The sequence below is a fragment of the Pelodiscus sinensis genome, chromosome 19 (genome assembly GCF_052426305.1).
Source record: "Pelodiscus sinensis isolate ZL-2025 chromosome 19, ASM5242630v1, whole genome shotgun sequence".
Classification (NCBI taxonomy): domain Eukaryota; kingdom Metazoa; phylum Chordata; order Testudines; family Trionychidae; genus Pelodiscus; species Pelodiscus sinensis.
Window position 1 is genome coordinate 2,493,066 of NC_143070.1, and position 18,137 is coordinate 2,511,202.

General features: G+C 60.3%; 1 protein-coding gene across 4 annotated transcripts; it reads left to right on the forward strand.

The window, feature by feature from the left end:
* Positions 1-15,802, forward strand: LOC112546115 (uncharacterized). 4 transcript variants are annotated; one of them, XM_089771737.1, is made up of 3 exons: positions 1-22; positions 7,120-7,257; positions 12,561-15,802. In XM_089771737.1, exon 3 carries the CDS (start codon positions 12,577-12,579, stop codon positions 14,665-14,667), a length of 2,091 nt encoding a protein of 696 aa, XP_089627863.1. In that variant the 5' UTR covers positions 1-22; positions 7,120-7,257; positions 12,561-12,576; the 3' UTR covers positions 14,668-15,802. The 4 variants fall into 4 exon arrangements, with proteins under 4 accessions (XP_089627863.1, XP_089627861.1, XP_075774201.2 ...); XM_089771735.1 differs by lacking the exon at positions 1-22 and adding an exon at positions 1,113-1,452; XM_075918086.2 differs by lacking the exon at positions 1-22 and adding an exon at positions 1,184-1,431.
* Positions 15,803-18,137: the final 2,335 nt, after the last annotated feature.

Below are 18,137 nucleotides of genomic sequence, written 5' to 3' on the forward strand. Positions count from 1 at the left end.
ATGTGAACTCGACTCCTGGCGGGTCAGTGGGGCAGCCTGGATTAGGGACGTAATAGTGGAGTCGATTAACCGAGAAGCAAAAGCTGCCAGTTTTCATCAGATGTGTCCCTGGAGGTTTCATCTCATGCCAGTCTTTATGGAATGAGCTTTGATCCCGATAAGCCAAAGCTGATTGGTTAATGCTTTAGACTACACGCGTTCACGCCCCCCGCCCTTTTCCAGTCCATTTTTTAGCAGACTGGCGAGCAACCCAGCCCAGCCCAGCCCAGCCCAGCCCTGGATTGCCCCGGGGCTGGGACTTACCCCCGCTGAGGTTCTGCATTTAAAGTGTATTAGGAGCTGGGTGGACAGGCAGCCCGGCTCAGTTCTGGCTCGCACCGGGCCTGGGAGTTTAAGTGCTGGATAGGGGCCCTGTTTCAGGGCAGCAGCATGGGGCGAGAGGCAGCTGGTCCCTGAGGGGAGCTGGTTTTTAAACTGGCTTCTCTCTTGGTACAGCGCCCACCTGGCACCTGCGCTGGAGTGGCAGGGGGCTAGCCGAGCGTGGGGCTGGACGCACTGGCTGCCGGCCCCGCCCCCAGGGACTATGGGCTAGTCAAGTAACCGATGAGAATTCATGAGGTTACTCACCGATTCAGTGACCGGACACTTCCCGGCTCCCCCTGTGGGCTCACACCAGCTCCTGGGCCAGCAGCAGGCGCTGGATAAACTGCGCCTGGAAATGAGGTGTCAGGGTGGCCCGGAGGGAGGGGCAGTAGAGGGGCTGGTGCCCAGCAGGGTCCCCTCACTGATCTGAGCTGGGATCGTCTGGGGCGTTAGCTGGGGGCGCAGTCACCAGCACAAGGGCCCTTCTGGCTCCGAGAGCCACAGACACAGAGTCCGGCCAGCTGGGGCCATTCCCACTGCGGGGGGGGGGGGGGGCAGCGCGCTCTGCCCCTCTGGGGCTGGCACCATCTTTGGGGGGCATTTATCGGGCCCAGCACTAGCCCTGGGGCGGGGAAGGTGCGCTCCGCGCTCCACCCGCCCCCGCGCAGGGGCCGCTCCACCCGCCCCCGCGCAGGGTGTAGACGCAGCTGGGCAGGGGAATCCGACGTGACGCCGGGCGCTGTCCATACGGGGCACGCGAGCGGTGGGCGCTGGGGGCAACACGAGCCCCCGGGCCCCAGCCACGGCGAATTGCACAAGGGCCCCCCCGGCCCCGCAGGCGCAGCTCCCTGGGCGCTGCTCTAGCGTCATTGGTCTGCGGGTGGCTCCGGCCCCACCGGGGTGGGGGGCAGCGAAACTGAAAGCGGAGGGAGCCAGCCCCCTCCGCCCCCCGCGCTGCCCCCAGGCCCTTAAAGGCAGCCGCCCGCCCGTCCCCGCTCAGAGCGCGGTGCCCCGGAGCCCGGAGGAGGCAGCGCGTCGCGGACGGGCGCAGCGAGCGGGCGGTTCGTGGTGAGGCGTCTCCCCCGGCAGGTGCGGGGCACTTTGCAGGGAGAATCAGGCCTGGGAGATCTCGCCCCCCCCCCCTCCCATCCCCGGCAAGTCAGGCGGCTCCGGGTGTGAGTAGCCGGCTCTGTGCGCAGCCCCCCCCCCCCCAATCCCCGCACCGCTCGCTTGCGGGGCTCGGAGACTCCAGAGCAGCAGGACCGGCCGGGGCTGGCAGCGTCCGTGAGCGGAGACCCGTCCCGTTCCGTTCCCCGCGTCGGATTCCCCCGGCCAGCTGCGTCTACACGGGACTCGGGAGCGCTGCCGGGGGAGCGCACCCTGGGCACCTTCCCTGCCCCGGCACCGGCCCTGGGCGGCTCCCACGCCTGGGGACGCCCAGGAAATGCCCTGGGGGCGGCTCGGCTGGGGCTGGGGGAGGATCCGCGCCCGGCGGGGCAGAGCGAGCTGCCCCCCAGCGGGAAACGGCCCCGGCCGGCCGGACTCTGTGTCTGCGGCTCTCCGAGCCAGAAGGGCCCTTGTGCTGGCGACTCCGCGCCCCAGAGGCTCCCAGCACAGATCAGCGAGGGGACCCCGCCGCGCCCCGGCCCCGCTACCGCCCCTCTCTCCGGGCCTCGCCGACGCCTCCAGGAGGAGTTTGCCGAGAGCCCGGGCACCCCTCTAGCTCCCGCTCCGGCCCAGGGGTGACATGGCCAGAGGCTGGGGGAAGGGCAGAGAGAAGGGTCCCAGGGGGTACACAGGATGAGATGGCAGGAGGCTGGGGGAAGGGCAGAGGGGAGGATCCCAGGGGGTACATAGGGTGACATGGCAGGAGGCTGGGGGAAGGGCAGGGGGAGGGGTCCCAGGGGGTACACAGGGTGACATGGCAGGAGGCTGGGGGAAGGGCAGGGGGAGGGGTCCCAGGGGGTACACAGGGTGACATGGCAGGAGGCTGGGGGAAGGGCAGAGGGGAAGGGTTCCCAGGGGGTACATAGGGTGACATGGCAGGAGGCTGGGGGAAGGGCAGAGGGGAGGGTCCCAGGGGGTACACAGGGTGACATGGCAGGAGGCTGGGGGAAGGGCAGAGGGGAGGGGTCCCAGGGGGTACACAGGGTGACATGGCAGGAGGCTGGGGGAAGGGCAGGGGGAGGGGTCCAGGGGGTACATAGGGTGACATGGCAGGAGGCTGGGGGAAGGGCAGGGGGAGGGGTCCAGGGGGTACATAGGGTGACATGGCAGGAGGCTGGGGGAAGGGCAGGGGGAGGGGTCCCAGGGGGTACACAGGGTGACATGGCAGGAGGCTGGGGGAAGGGCAGGGGGAGGGGTCCCAGGGGGTACATAGGGTGACATGGCAGGAGGCTGGGGGAAGGGCAGGGGGAGGGGTCCAGGGGGTACATAGGGTGACATGGCAGGAGGCTGGGGGAAGGGCAGGGGGAGGGGTCCCAGGGGGTACACAGGGTGACATGGCAGGAGGCTGGGGGAAGGGCAGAGGGGAGGGGTTCCAGGGGGTACACAGGGTGACATGGCAGGAGGCTGGGGGAAGGGCAGGGGGAGGGGTCCCAGGGGGTACACAGGGTGACATGGCAGGAGGCTGGGGGAAGGGCAGAGGGGAAGGGTTCCCAGGGGGTACATAGGGTGACATGGCAGGAGGCTGGGGGAAGGGCAGGGGGAGGGGTCCCAGGGGGTACATAGGGTGACATGGCAGGAGGCTGGGGGAAGGGCAGAGGGGAGGGGTCCCAGGGGGTACACAGGGTGACATGGCAGGAGGCTGGGGGAAGGGCAGAGGGGAGGGGTCCCAGGGGGTACATAGGGTGACATGGCAGGAGGCTGGGGGAAGGGCAGGGGGAGGGGTCCCAGGGGGTACATAGGGTGACATGGCAGGAGGCTGGGGGAAGGGCAGAGGGGAGGGGTTCCAGGGGGTACACAGGGTGACATGGCAGGAGGCTGGGGGAAGGGCAGAGGGGAGGGTCCCAGGGGGTACACAGGGTGACATGGCAGGAGGCTGGGGGAAGGGCAGAGAGGAGGGTCCCAGGGGGTACACAGGGTGACATGGCAGGAGGCTGGGGGAAGGGCAGAGGGGAGGGGTCCCAGGGGGTACATAGGGTGACATGGCCAGAGGCTGGGGGAAGGGCAGAGGGGAGGGGTCCCATGGGGTACATAGGGTGACATGGCAGGAGGCTGGGGGAAGGGCAGAGAGGAGGGTCCCAGGGGGTACACAGGGTGACATGGCAGGAGGCTGGGGGAAGGGCAGAGGGGAGGGTCCCAGGGGGGTACATAGGGTGACATGGCAGGAGGCTGGGGGAAGGGCAGAGGGGAGGGTCCCAGGGGGTACACAGGGTGACATGGCAGGAGGCTGGGGGAAGGGCAGAGAGGAGGGTCCCAGGGGGTACACAGGGTGACATGGCAGGAGGCTGGGGGAAGGGCAGAGGGGAGGGGTCCCAGGGGGTACACAGGGTGACATGGCAGGAGGCTGGGGGAAGGGCAGAGGGGAGGGTCCCAGGGGGTACACAGGGTGACATGGCAGGAGGCTGGGGGAAGGGCAGAGGGGAGGGGTCCCATGGGGTACATAGGGTGACATGGCAGGAGGCTGGGGGAAGGGCAGAGGGGAGGGTTCCAGGGGGTACATAGGGTGACATGGCCAGAGGCTGGGGGAAGGGCAGAGGGGAGGGTCCCAGGGGGTACACAGGGTGACATGGCCAGAGGCTGGGGGAAGGGCAGAGGGGAGGGGTCCCAGGGGGTACACAGGGTGACATGGCCAGAGGCTGGGGGAAGGGCAGAGAGGAGGGACCCAGGGGGTACACAGGGTGACATGGCCAGAGGCTGGGGGAAGGGCAGGGGTAGGGGTCCCAGGGGGTACACAGGGTGACATGGCAGGAGGCTGGGGGAAGGGCAGAGGGGAGAGGTCCCAGGGGGTACATAGGGTGACATGGCAGGAGGCTGGGGGAAGGGCAGGGGGAGGGGTCCCAGGGGGTACACAGGGTGACATGGCAGGAGGCTGGGGGAAGGGCAGGGGGAGCGGTCCCAGGGGGTACATAGGGTGACATGGCAGGAGGCTGGGGGAAGGGCAGAGGGGAGGGTCCCAGGGGGTACATAGGGTGACATGGCAGGAGGCTGGGGGAAGGGCAGAGGGGAGGGGTCCCAGGGGGTACACAGGGTGACATGGCAGGAGGCTGGGGGAAGGGCAGGGGGAGGGGTCCCAGGGGGTACACAGGGTGACATGGCAGGAGGCTGGGGGAAGGGCAGGGGGAGCGGTCCCAGGGGGTACATAGGGTGACATGGCAGGAGGCTGGGGGAAGGGCAGAGGGGAGGGGTCCCAGGGGGTACACAGGGTGACATGGCAGGAGGCTGGGGGAAGGGCAGGGGGAGGGGTCCAGGGGGTACATAGGGTGACATGGCAGGAGGCTGGGGGAAGGGCAGGGGGAGGGGCCCAGGGGGTACATAGGGTGACATGGCAGGAGGCTGGGGGAAGGGCAGAGGGGAGGGGTCCCAGGGGGTACACAGGGTGACATGGCAGGAGGCTGGGGGAAGGGCAGGGGGAGGGTCCCAGGGGGTACATAGGGTGACATGGCAGGAGGCTGGGGGAAGGGCAGAGGGGAGGGGTCCCAGGGGGTACACAGGGTGACATGGTAGGAGGCTGGGGGAAGGGCAGAGGGGAGGGGTCCCAGGGGGTACATAGGGTGACATGGCAGGAGGCTGGGGGAAGGGCAGGGGGAGGGGCCCAGGGGGTACATAGGGTGACATGGCAGGAGGCTGGGGGAAGGGCAGGGGGAGGGGCCCAGGGGGTACATAGGGTGACATGGCAGGAGGCTGGGGGAAGGGCAGAGGGGAGGGGTCCCAGGGGGTACACAGGGTGACATGGCAGGAGGCTGGGGGAAGGGCAGGGGGAGGGGTCCCAGGGGGTACACAGGGTGACATGGCAGGAGGCTGGGGGAAGGGCAGAGGGGAGGGGTCCCAGGGGGTACATAGGGTGACATGGCAGGAGGCTGGGGGAAGGGCAGGGGGAGGGTCCCAGGGGGTACATAGGGTGACATGGCAGGAGGCTGGGGGAAGGGCAGAGGGGAGGGGTCCCAGGGGGTACACAGGGTGACATGGCAGGAGGCTGGGGGAAGGGCAGAGGGGAGGGGTCCCAGGGGGTACATAGGGTGACATGGCAGGAGGCTGGGGGAAGGGCAGGGGGAGGGGTCCCAGGGGGTACACAGGGTGACATGGCAGGAGGCTGGGGGAAGGGCAGAGGGGAGGGGTCCCAGGGGGTACACAGGGTGACATGGCAGGAGGCTGAGGGAAGGGCAGAGGGGAGGGTCCCAGGGGGTACACAGGGTGACATGGCAGGAGGCTGGGGGAAGGGCAGAGGGGAGAGGTCCCAGGGGGTACATAGGGTGACATGGCAGGAGGCTGGGGGAAGGGCAGGGGGAGGGGTCCCAGGGGGTACACAGGGTGACATGGCAGGAGGCTGGGGGAAGGGCAGGGGGAGGGTCCCAGGGGGTACATAGGGTGACATGGCAGGAGGCTGGGGGAAGGGCAGAGGGAGGGGTCCCAGGGGGTACACAGGGTGACATGGCAGGAGGCTGGGGGAAGGGCAGGGGGAGGGGTCCCAGGGGGTACACAGGGTGACATGGCAGGAGGCTGGGGGAAGGGCAGGGGGAGCGGTCCCAGGGGGTACATAGGGTGACATGGCAGGAGGCTGGGGGAAGGGCAGAGGGGAGGGGTCCCAGGGGGTACACAGGGTGACATGGCAGGAGGCTGGGGGAAGGGCAGGGGGAGGGGTCCAGGGGGTACATAGGGTGACATGGCAGGAGGCTGGGGGAAGGGCAGAGGGGAGGGGTCCCAGGGGGTACATAGGGTGACATGGCAGGAGGCTGGGGGAAGGGCAGAGGGGAGGGGTCCCAGGGGGTACACAGGGTGACATGGCAGGAGGCTGGGGGAAGGGCAGGGGGAGGGGCCCAGGGGGTACATAGGGTGACATGGCAGGAGGCTGGGGGAAGGGCAGAGGGGAGGGGTCCCAGGGGGTACACAGGGTGACATGGCAGGAGGCTGGGGGAAGGGCAGGGGGAGGGGTCCCAGGGGGTACACAGGGTGACATGGCAGGAGGCTGGGGGAAGGGCAGAGGGGAGGGGTCCCAGGGGGTACACAGGGTGACATGGCAGGAGGCTGGGGGAAGGGCAGAGGGGAGGGGTCCCAGGGGGTACATAGGGTGACATGGCAGGAGGCTGGGGGAAGGGCAGAGGGGAGGGGTCCCAGGGGGTACACAGGGTGACATGGCAGGAGGCTGGGGGAAGGGCAGAGGGGAGGGGTCCCAGGGGGTACATAGGGTGACATGGCAGGAGGCTGGGGGAAGGGCAGAGGGGAGGGGTCCCAGGGGGTACACAGGGTGACATGGCAGGAGGCTGGGGGAAGGGCAGAGGGGAGGGGTTCCAGGGGGTACATAGGGTGACATGGCAGGAGGCTGGGGGAAGGGCAGAGGGGAGGGGTCCCAGGGGGTACACAGGGTGACATGGCAGGAGGCTGGGGGAAGGGCAGGGGGAGGGGTCCCAGGGGGTACACAGGGTGACATGGCAGGAGGCTGGGGGAAGGGCAGGAGGGGAGGGGTCCCAGGCATGTCACCCTATGTACCCGCCTGGAACCCCTCCCCTCCTGCCCTTCCCCCACCTCCTGCTAGTGCAATGGGGGGGGGGGAAGGGAAGCCAAGGGGGCTCCTCACAGGGTAACATCTCACCCCAGCCCCACAGATCCCACGGTGCAGCTTGGACCCCCAGGGAGCCGCGTGGAGCCCCCACTGTGTCTGCAATCGGCGCCAGGCAGCGGCTTTCCAGCTTCCGCAGCAGGACTGAGCGAGCACCCGCACCCCGACCGCTTATGGTGAGGCTCTGTGCTGTCCCGGTGGCAGCTGGTTGGATCTGTTGTGAAACAGATTTCTCTGGCCGGGAAATCCCCCCTGGTGAATCAGGCGGGTGGGGGCCGACAGGGTGTGAGGGGTCGGCTCTCTCCGCGCCCAGCCCACTCCGCGCCCACTCCACTCCAGACGGCCCCTGAGGTCCCCAAGCCAGACGGGAGCCGTGGGGTGTCTTGTGTGAGCTCCCGCAGAGCGCCCGGTAATTCCCAGAGCAGAACCCTCCCAACTGTGCATGATGGAGGCTCCCCCGGCCCCCGGGGAAACTGGCCCCAGGGTTAATTCCCTCGCTGTTCCGAACCGACGCCTTGTTTCCAAGCTGAGCGGGCCCCGTTTCCTCCCAGCCACCGTATCCCGCTGGCCCTGCCCCATTCACTGAGCAAACGTGTCCCCGCGTTGGCATCCTGGAGAATTCCCTGGGGAAACTGATTCGGCATGTTCTGCTGTCGGAGGAACCGGCTCTCCGCACGCCCTGCCCGAGAGCCATTTACTGCAACTCTCCGGTCAGCAAGTCTGGGGGGACCATGCAGGCGAGGGATGGGAAATATCGTTAACTCAATCGCCGAGTAACCTCCCGAATTCTTATCGCCTACTTGACTAGTCCATAGTCCCCGGGGGCAGAGCCAGCAGCCAGTGCGTTCAGACTCTACTCCTGAGGAGCCCCCACCCCTGTTAGACATTGGGAGCTTTTACGAAAGATCTCCAAAAACAAGGACTACACGATCGTTTTTGTTTTGGAGAGTATAAGATCTTTTGAAAAAGTTCCCCGTTGTCGGAAAAACCTGTCTAACCCGGGGTTTCACTTTCGACATGGCGCTTGTTCAAAACAGTGCCATGACAGGATTATGCAAATGATTATTTAAATCCCTGCTTCATTTGCACTTTCAAAACATCTAATTTACCTCCCTCAGCTGACAGAGGGGTGTGGTTTAGAGGTACCCTTATTGGCAACGGGCTGGGGGAGGGGGAAGGGAGGTGTGGAGTCTGTAGCATTAACCAATAAGCTTTGTCTTTGTTTTCGCTTATCAGTTAATCGACTATTTTATTAGTCCCTCATCCAGGCAGCTCTACAGGCCCACCTGGAGCTGAGTTAACGTAATGCCTGTTTCTTTGCTATGTTTTGGTTTAGTTGGGCACCTCAGTCTGGGGGTCACGCACACCAGCCAGGCACAGCTGGGGGCAGAGCGCTGCCCCTCCGGCCTGTTAGTCGATTCCCCTCGACTCTGGGGCTGCCTTTCAGAGGTTCCCAAAGAGAGGGCCCTGCAAGGGGGAGAGTGAGCAGGATTCGGAGGGGGACCATCCAGGGGGCTGCACAGAGCCCTTGACTCAGGCACCTGCAGCCTTTCTTCCCAGAGGCCAATAGGCAGACACAGCCTGAAGCTGGGCAGATGGGCTGGGTGGGGTTTCCTGTGGGGATTTCAGTGCTGGGCTGTGTTATGGCTCTACTCACTGTAGGACACGCAGCGTCCTTCCTTCAGGGGGTGCTGGGACCCTCCAGTTCCCCCTCACATCCACTGGCAGCATCTGCTGCAAACTGGGGAGCCGTGCAGGGGTCTGCCAGGTCCTGCGACCCCTAGTGGCAGCCGGCAGCTCCACAGGGCCAGTGCTGCGGAGAACAGTGACATTCTGCACAGAACAATCATTCTGCACAAACCCCGCACAGCTCCGAGGCGCAGGATTCCCCGGAGCAAAAGGCTCGCAGGGATGGTGTTTCCATGACCTCCCTCAGCAGCTTGCACCATGTCCTTACACTTCGGATGTTTCCCGAGTGTGACAAGATGACCAGGGTTGATATCTTGGGTCCCCCACCTTCCTTGGCAGGGAGGGTCTAGGAAATCCCTTTGCCCTGCTCTTGAGACCCAGCTGCTCTCTACCCCTGAAGGTTTCTTATGCTCTTCCACCTTGGGCAGGGTTGCCCTCAGTCCTTTCTGCTGGGGCACAGGGTCTCTCTTCCCCCAATTCGCCAGCCTTTCAAATCTCAACAATTGCTCCGGTTCATAGACTCATAGAACACAAGGAGTGGAAGGGACCGCGAGAGGTCATTGAGTCCAGTCCCCTGCCCTCAGGGCAGCACCAAGCACTGTCTAGACCTTCCCCGTCTAACCGGCTCTTAAATATCCCCAGAGATGGAGATTCTACAACCTCCCTAAGCAACTTATTCCAGTGTTTCACCACCCTGACGGGCGGGAAGTTTTTCCTAATGTCCAACCTAAACCTCCCTGGCTGCAGTTTAAGCCCATTGCTTCTTGTTCTATCCTCACAGGCCACGATGAACAAGTTTTCTCCCTCCTCCTTGCAACACCCTTTTAGACACCTGAAAACTGCTCTCATGTCCCCCCTCAGTGTTCTCTTTTCCAAACTAAACAAGCCCAGTTCCTTCAGCCTTCCTTCCTCTAGACCTTTCATCATTCTTGTTGCTCTTCTGGACATTCTCCAATTTCTCCACATCCTTCTTGAAATGTGGGGCCCAGAGCTGGACACAATCCTCCAGCTGAGGCCTGATCAGCACAGAGCAGAGCGGAGGAATGACTTCTCGTGTCTTGCTCCCAGCACTCCTGTTCATGCAGCCCAGAATCATGTTTGCTTTTTCTGCGACAGCGTCACACTGTTGGCTCCTGTTTAGCTCGTGGTCCACTCTGACCCCTAGATCCCTTTCTGCCATACTCCTTCCTAGACAGTCGCTTCCCATTCTCTGTGTGTGAAATGGATTGTTCCTTCCTAAGGTGTGTTGTGAGCAAGACACGAGAAGTCGTTCTTCTGCTCCACTCTGCGCTGGTTAGGCCTCAGCTGGAGGATTGTGTCCAGTTCTGGGCACCGCATTTCAAGAAAGATGTGGAGAAATTGGAGAAGGTCCAGAGAAGAGCAACAAGAATGATGAAAGGTCTAGAGAACATGAGCTATAAGGGAAGACTGAAAGAATTGGGCTTGTTTAGTTTGGAAAGGAGAATATTGAGGGGGGACATGGGAGCAGTTTTCAGGTATCTAAAAGGGTGTCACAAGGAGGAGGGAGAAACCTTGTTCTTCCTGGCCTCTGAGGATAGAACAAGAAGCAATGGGCTTAAACTGCAGCCAGGGAGGTTTAGGTTGGACATTAGAAAAAAGTTCCTAACTGTCAGGGTGGCTAAACGCTGGAATAAGTTGCCCAGGGAGGTTGTGGAATCCCCATCTCTGGAGATATTGAAGAGCAGGTTAGAGAAATGTCTATCAGGGATGGTGTAGATGGAGATTGGTCCTGCCATGAGGGCAGGGGACTGGACTCGATGACTCTCGAGGTCCCTTCCAGTCCTAGTGTTCTATGATTCTAAGTGGAGCACTTTGCATTTGTCCATATTGAACTTCATCCGATTTACGAGAGTTTGAATTAGGACCCCATCCTCCAAAGCAGGCGCAACCCCTCCCAGCTTGGTATCATCTGCAAACTTAATAAGCACCCTGGCTATGCCAATATCTCAATGATTGATGAAGATATTGAACAGGTTCCAAAAGAGACCCCTGTGATTTTGGGCTCCGGATGTCAATTTCGGGCTCCGCACCCCAGGTCGGCATTTTCGGCTTCAAAAACGAAAACCTCCTTTGTTCTGCCCTCCCAGCAGGTTTGTGAAGTGTTAGTAACGACTCTGTGAGAATGGTTCTCCAGCCAGTTCTGCACCCACCTTCTAGTAGCCCCATCTAAGTTGTATTTGCCTCGTTTACTGATAAGAAGTGCATGCGAGACCAAGTTCCTCCATTCTTCCTCACTCCACCTTGTCTTCCTGAAGCTGGGTGGGGGCGTTTATTAAGTTCCTAAGCAAAGACTTAATTGGCTACCGATGCTTCAATTCGCCTAGCATAGCCGTCCCCTACCCGCAGGGACCCCACGGCTTAATTAGCCTAGGGTTCCCCTTCAGCCCTTTGCTCCTGCTCCCTGCCCCTGCCTTGCTGCTTTAAGATGTAATTGACATCGGTGGTGCTGTAGCTGAACCTGTGCAGCAAGAGAGAACAACTTTTCTCCCCCCTTTTTTTTAATAGCCGCCCTCCACATATTTACAGACTATTATCATGGTCCCTCTTAATTTCCTCTTTTCTGAACAAAACGTACCCAGTCCCTTTGGCCTTTGCTCACACAGCTTCCAATCCATCCCAGCTCTGTCACTCGCCCCTGCAGCCTTTCTTGGTTGGCTACAGACTTTCTAGGCACTGGAGACCAAAACAGGCTACAGGGCCCTAGCTGAGGCCTACCCAGCACAGACTAGCACCATCCGATCACCTCCTGTGAGTTGATGCTCTGCTTCTGTTAATGCGGCCTACGCTAGTGTGTGCTTTTTATGTAACACCATCCTGCCGGTGACTCATACTGAGGTTGTGATCCACCATAACTCCCAGACCCTCCTACGCACTGTTCCTGCCAGGCCAGGCCAGGCACCCCCCCCCTCCATCCCCCATCTGTATTTGTGCATTTGCCTTATTTCTAAGCATGACACTTAACATTTGGGCCCCGTTGTGCCGGGCGCTGCACAGACACAGCGAGAGACAGTCCCTGCCCCAGCTGAGATCAGGGCCCCGTTGTGCCGGGCGCTGCACAGACACAGCGAGAGACAGTCCCTGCCCCAGCTGAGATCAGGGCCCCGTTGTGCCGGGCGCTGCACAGACACAGCGAGAGACAGTCCCTGCCCCAGCTGGGATCAGGGCCCCGTTGTGCCGGGAGCTGCACAGACACAGCGAGAGACAGTCCCTGCCCCAGCTGAGATCAGGGCCCCCTTGTGCCGGGCGCTGCACAGACACAGCGAGAGACAGTCCCTGCCCCAGCTGAGATCAGGGCCCCATTGTGCCGGGAGCTGCACAGACACAGCGAGAGACAGTCCCTGCCCCAGCTGAGATCAGGGTCCTGTTGTGCCAGGTGCTGCACAGACACAGTGAGTGACAGTCCCTGCCCCAGCTGGGATCAAGGCCCCGTTGTGCCTCAAACTGAGATTTACAGGCTCTTGCAGAAAAGGGAGTTTTGATGACAAATTGCCCCATGTACACAGGGCTTTTTATCGCAAAAAGCCTCTTCTACAAAAAGGATTGGAAGTGGATATGCAAATGAGAGCATGCGATATGCAAATGAGCTCTCCATTTGCATTTCCTCTTCCACAAAACAGCCACAGTCTAGCCGTAGCCTTCGTGCACTAGGTCTCTAAGGGAAGCGAACATGGGTTCAGGTCTCTGTCCTACACCCAGCACGTTGGAGTCTCTCTTCGCATTGGGTGCTGCCCTAATGGACAAATTTAATCACAACTCATCATGTTTTCAGCGTTACTGGCTGCCCAATGGCGGATGAAGGCAAGAAGTCGTCCCAAGCGCTGGTTAAAGCTGAGCTGAATGTCAGCAAAGCTCAGAGTGTGCGGGAGGAGACGGCGCTGAGGATGAAGTCCTACGCCAACTGGGAGGAGTTCCTCATGCCGGCCCCCATCTCCATCGCCATCCTGGGGCAGCTCGTGTTCATTTCAGCGGCGCAGAAGGACTTCTCCATCAATAAGAACCCCCCTAAGGATGGCTTCAAGCACATCAAGTACCCAGAATCCTTCAGGGCCTCTTTGTGTCAAGTCAGCAACCAAGGCTGGGAGGCCTTCAACGCTGCGCACGTCAACATGGACAAGATCCGGCTGCTCTCCATGAGCGTCCCGGGACGGACGAAGACGATTGTTAAAATTCTGTTCCAGGACATGGAGACGGTGAACGCCATGCTGCCCACGCAGCTAAAGAACATGAAGGCCGTGGCAGACGACTGCCAAGCCTTAGCCAAAGCAGTGGAGGACAAGTATTCAGACGTCATCCACCTGATCCAGGAGCTGATGGAGGCCTGTTTGAACGCCAAGAAGGGTTACGAGGATGAGCTGAAGGAAGTCGAGATCGCCCTGCAGCAGGCTCGGATCAAGGAGGAAGCCACCAGGGAGGCGCAGAAGCTGGCAGAGGAGTATCACAAGCAGATGAAGAAGCACGTCGATGAGACCTTTGACCAGTTCAAGGACGCCATGAATTCCATCCCCACAGGGTGGGATGTAGTGGGCATGAACATTGTGGAGAGTCTTGCAAATGGAATCCTGAATGTTGCCAATGGGGCTGCAAGTGTGTACACAGGAAAACTAGGCAAGATACAAGCTGGGGAAATGGGAGGAGGTACAGTGGCCAGCCTAGAGGAGAGTGAGCATGGATGCACCATACCAGAACTCAGAATTTTTCCCAAGTCAGGGACGCTCCTGGCGTACGCAACAAGCCTCAAAGAGCTAATCGTTGAGCCCGCTGGCCTCGACATGCAGAAAATCGTCAATGAGCAAACTCAGACAGTCAACACCAACTGGCTGAAAGATGCTTTCCGAGAGCAGAAGAGCAGCATAGACAGAGAAAACGAGTGTAAGCCAAAAACTCAAGCTCAGAAGATCTGTACATTTGGCCTTAGTATTTGTGAACAGCTGGAAAAGTTGGCCTTGTCCAAAAACAAAGATAAGGAAGAAGAAAAGTCTCTTGTTGAAAAGATCCAACGCTTATACCAAAGTGCATCGGAGTTCGATACAAAGAGTAAATCGTCAATGGGATCGCCGGCCTTCACCGCCAAGCCGCCGAACATGGCTAAATCCCAACAAGCCTCCACGGCAGCATCCGGTGCCGTGCAAAATGCACATCTGAAGGTGGAACAGAGCCGGGCGATGATGAAGGAGACCCAGGAGGAGTATCAGAGGAGCTTTGACAACTTCAAGAAGCAGAACGATGAACTGAAGGAGCTCTTGTGCACCATGGAAAAATGCAAGGTTCAGGAAATTGATTTCAAGACGGCCAAAGAGATGCTGATCAAAGGGCTGGAGGCCCTAGGGAGGGTGAAGGAGCAGTGGGAGAAGATGGTGAGGTTCTTCCAGATGATCTCCAGCCTGATTGACTCCTGCCTCAGTCGGGACATCAAGGAATTTGTGAGCTCTGTCTCGGACGTACAGAAAATTGGAAATTATTCCTCCAACTGCTTTGTCCTAGACATGATCTACAGCCAGGCGTTCAACGCTTCCAACGTGGCCCACCTGGTGCACATGATCTCCGAGACCTACACCCAGGTGTCCAATAAATTCCTGATGGATCGCATAAGCAGCTTGGGGCGACTGATCGCCCTGGAACCATCTGATCCAAAATTCAACATTGAGCGGGAGAGGTTACAGACAGGTTGCGAAGAGGCCCGCCAAGCCATCCATGACTTGGTGATCGAGAAGAAGGAGGAGTTTGATCGGAGCGTGGAGGCCAGGGTGGAGACGATCGACAGGGAGCTGAAGGCCGTGCTGCCCCCAATGAGCGTGGCAGAGCAGAAGGCAATCGAGGGAGCGGTGCGCCAGGGGATGAAGGAGTTGACCGCAGGGGAAGATGATCAGTTTGCGTAGATGGACGCATTGCTGGGGTCCTGGCAACTGGCTCTCGCTGTGAAGAGTCTTTGTAATCAAGTAACTGCAACCCCACCTCGCTTCGCTCCATATACGACTTTGCTTTGCATGGCCTGAGCCCGGGAGAGGCCAGCCGCACAGTCAAGGTGCTTCATGAGAACACAGCAGATCTGGGTTCTAGTCTTCACTCTGCCACACGCTGTTCTTTCTCCCCCTGGGCAAGTCACCGTGTTGCTCTGTGCTGTGGCTTCCTGTCTGCAAGCTAGGGCTGTCTCATTGCCCCCATCTCAGCCATGGGGTGCTGCGCGTGGAGGGTGAAACACGCAGGCTGTAGTGGGCCCTTGTAAGAATCTACTGAGTGATCCGGGGAGGGGCGACACTATTGGGCTGTAACATGAATGTACGAATCCTTGTTGCAACCAGTGTAACATGTTTGCACCAAACCCTATACAAGGCAGGCCAAGTGTGATGTCCGTGAGAAGCTTCGGATTCCCTGGTTTCTGTTGACACTGCTCGCACGCACGTAGCGGTGTTGTACGAGGAGCTCTGAGCACTGGCTCTGCACTTGCATTTCAACGCTGGCTTCGGGGACACGCCCTTAGGAGACGGGGCCCGTCTCTTCGGAGAGGTTTGACAGCCAAGGGAATCGCAGCCCTTCCCTGCCAGCGCAGCTCAGGGGTGTCAATCCACATCTGATGAGCTTGGTCGCGAATGTTCAGACCAGCACGCGAGCCGGGGCGGTGCCGGAAACGGGTGGAGTCCTGCGTGGACAGATGACCTGTTTGTGTGACAGACTCTGTCCTGGGACCTGCTTTTGCACAGCAAGAGCAACGGGATTCTCTCCACGTGGGTACGGCTGTGAGATGGCACAAGCCCCAGGGCCTCTCTCTCTTCAGCCCGGCGGATCACCTGACTCTGCACTGAACTGCAGCCTGGAAGAACTGACGGCCCCGCCTAACAGACGATGGATTCCAGAGACATAATCACAAACAGCTGATTGCAGCTCTGCTACAAGCGGACACCAAGACCGTTGTAACTGGGGGGGGGGGTCATTTGATTCCTTTCACAATTTTACTCTGTTTCGTTAATAAAGCTTTAGACTGCAGATTCTAAAGGACTGGCTCGCGGGGTGTTCTTTCAGGGAAGAGCTGAGGTACAATATTATGATTTCAACTGAGAGCTCCCCGCTGAAATCCTAGATGAGCCTCCACTGATCAGTTATAAAATGGATAGGTAGCGTGCCTCAGTTTCCCTTCTTATACTGCCGATCAGGCTTGATACGGTTTTTCTGCTGTGCTAATGGTTATATTTATTTCCAGGTGACTGCTCAGAAGCATGATTACAATGACTGTTTAATTACTTCGAGCATGCCTACACAACAGGGCAAAACACAAAATAAGCCACGCAACGTTGCGTCGCTTAATCCAGAATAGCTTATTTCGACGTTGGGTGCTGTCTACACAGCTGTTATTGTGAAACAGAGCCCTCCCCCCCCCCCGACTTGCCTTACTCCTCGTACAATGAGGGTTACAGGAGTCGGAGCAAGAAGCTGGTTGTTTTGAGTCCTTTAACTAGTCCTTTAACTGCCCCATCGCAGGGTTTCCATAAGAACCAGACTCCGTCCGTATCTTGCTATTTTAAATTGCGGGTGAGGGTTTGTAAACCAGTAAACGTTAAGCCCGTTTGTCCTCTAGGTGAGCACGGGACAAGCATCAGTTAAAGCAGCAGTCACCAGCCAGCAGCTCAGGATCGATCAGTAGATCTTGGAGCCGCTGGCAGGTGATCCTGACTGGTTTGGCCAGGAAGCTATCAGGGGCTGGTACTTCAGCTGCCCTTCCACCCACTCTTGTGCTATTCCTGCCCCCTGGGAGCCTCCTACTTGCTGGACAAGTTGTGGGAGGGAGAAGGGGGCCGGGGAGGGGGGCGCGGTGAGTTCTAAAATGCCGAACCTGGCATGGCTGGAGGAAGTATCCCCGTGGGAATTGCTGCTCCTGGATGTGGCTGGCCTGTCCCTGTGGCCTCCGAGAGAGGCAGAGCAGGGGGTCTCCACACGCTGTCCTGGCCTGCAGACACCGCTCCTGCAGCTCCCTCTGATCAAGAATGGGGAACCGTGGCCAGGAGAAGCTGTGGGCTCAGTAGATGAGGGCAGCACATGGAGCCATTGCCGTACGTGCCAGCTGCTTTCAGGAGCGGTGCAGGGCCAGGGCAGGAGTCAGCTGCCTTAACCCCACAGCTCCACCACCCGGAAGCTGTCTCAGTTATACGTGCCCAGCCAGAGCCTGCTCCCTGAACCCCCGCCCCAGCCCTGAATTGCCTCCTGCACCCAACCTCCTGCCCCAGTCATGAGTCAACCTGTGCCCAAACTCCTTCCTAGAGCTTGCACCCTGAACCCCTCCTGGACCCCAATCCCCCACCCTGGGCTAAGCCCAGAGCTCCTCCCACACTGCAAACCCCTTGGCCCAAGACTAGAGACTAGAGCCTGCACCCCAGTCTGGTGCGAGTGAGTGAGGATGGGGGAGGAAGGGGTTGGAGTGAGCAGGGGGAGGCCTTGAAGAAGGGGCAGGAAGGAAGTGGGGCAAAGGGATTTGGGTTTCAGGTCGATCTCACCTTGCACTTACATTGAAAAAGTGATCTTGTGGTTGTTGCTGGGTGCGATGGGGTGGAGTGGAGCCCATGCGCCCCACACACAGCCCGCGCCGACCCCCACGCTTTATGGGCACGCAGTGAGCGGTCGGCTGCCTGTGCCACCTGTTCCCACGCAGTGGCCCAGTGGAGCGGCGCCGCGGCCGGGGGATGCCGAACGCAGCCGCTGCAGTGGCGCGCCGGGCGGTACATCCAGGGGGAGAAGGGAGCAAGAAGTCGAAATAGTAGGCAGGCCTGTAACGGCACTAGTGGACTCTGGGTGTGGCGCGCCGGGCGGTACATCCAGGGGGAGAAGGGAGCAAGAAGTCGAAATAGTAGGCAGGCCTGTAACGGCACTAGTGGACTCTGGGTGTGGCGCGCCGGGCGGTACATCCAGGGGGAGAAGGGAGCAAGAAGTCGAAATAGTAGGCAGGCCTGTAACGGCACTAGTGGACTCTGGGTGTGGCGTGCCGGGCGGTACATCCGGGGAGGGGAGGAATCTGGAGACATTATGGGGTACGTGGGTTGGGGGAGAAGCTGGCAGGGTGGGGCCAGGTGAGTATGGCCACAAGAGGCTGCGGAGGAGAGAGAGAGGGAGGGAGAGAGGAGGAGGGTCGGGAGTAGGACGGAGAAAGGAAGCAGAGGGGTAGGGAGGACGCCAGGCGTCTGGGGTAAAGAGGCAGAGGGGGTGGGAGAAGTGTGAGCAAGGTAGGCTGGCTCCAGAGGCTCTCGGGGGTAAGAAGTAGCCTAGGGTGGGGCTTTTTTACAATTAGCCCGTGGGCTGGTGCGTTGGACAGGTCTCCACCTGTGCCGGGCCCTGGGCTGGGACCTGTGAGAGAGGGCAGGTC

What these genes read in the sequence shown, in the direction of transcription:
- LOC112546115 (XM_089771737.1), top strand. Translation starts at nt 12,577, where the DNA reads ATGGCGGATGAAGGCAAGAAGTCGTCCCAAGCGCTGGTTAAAGCTGAG.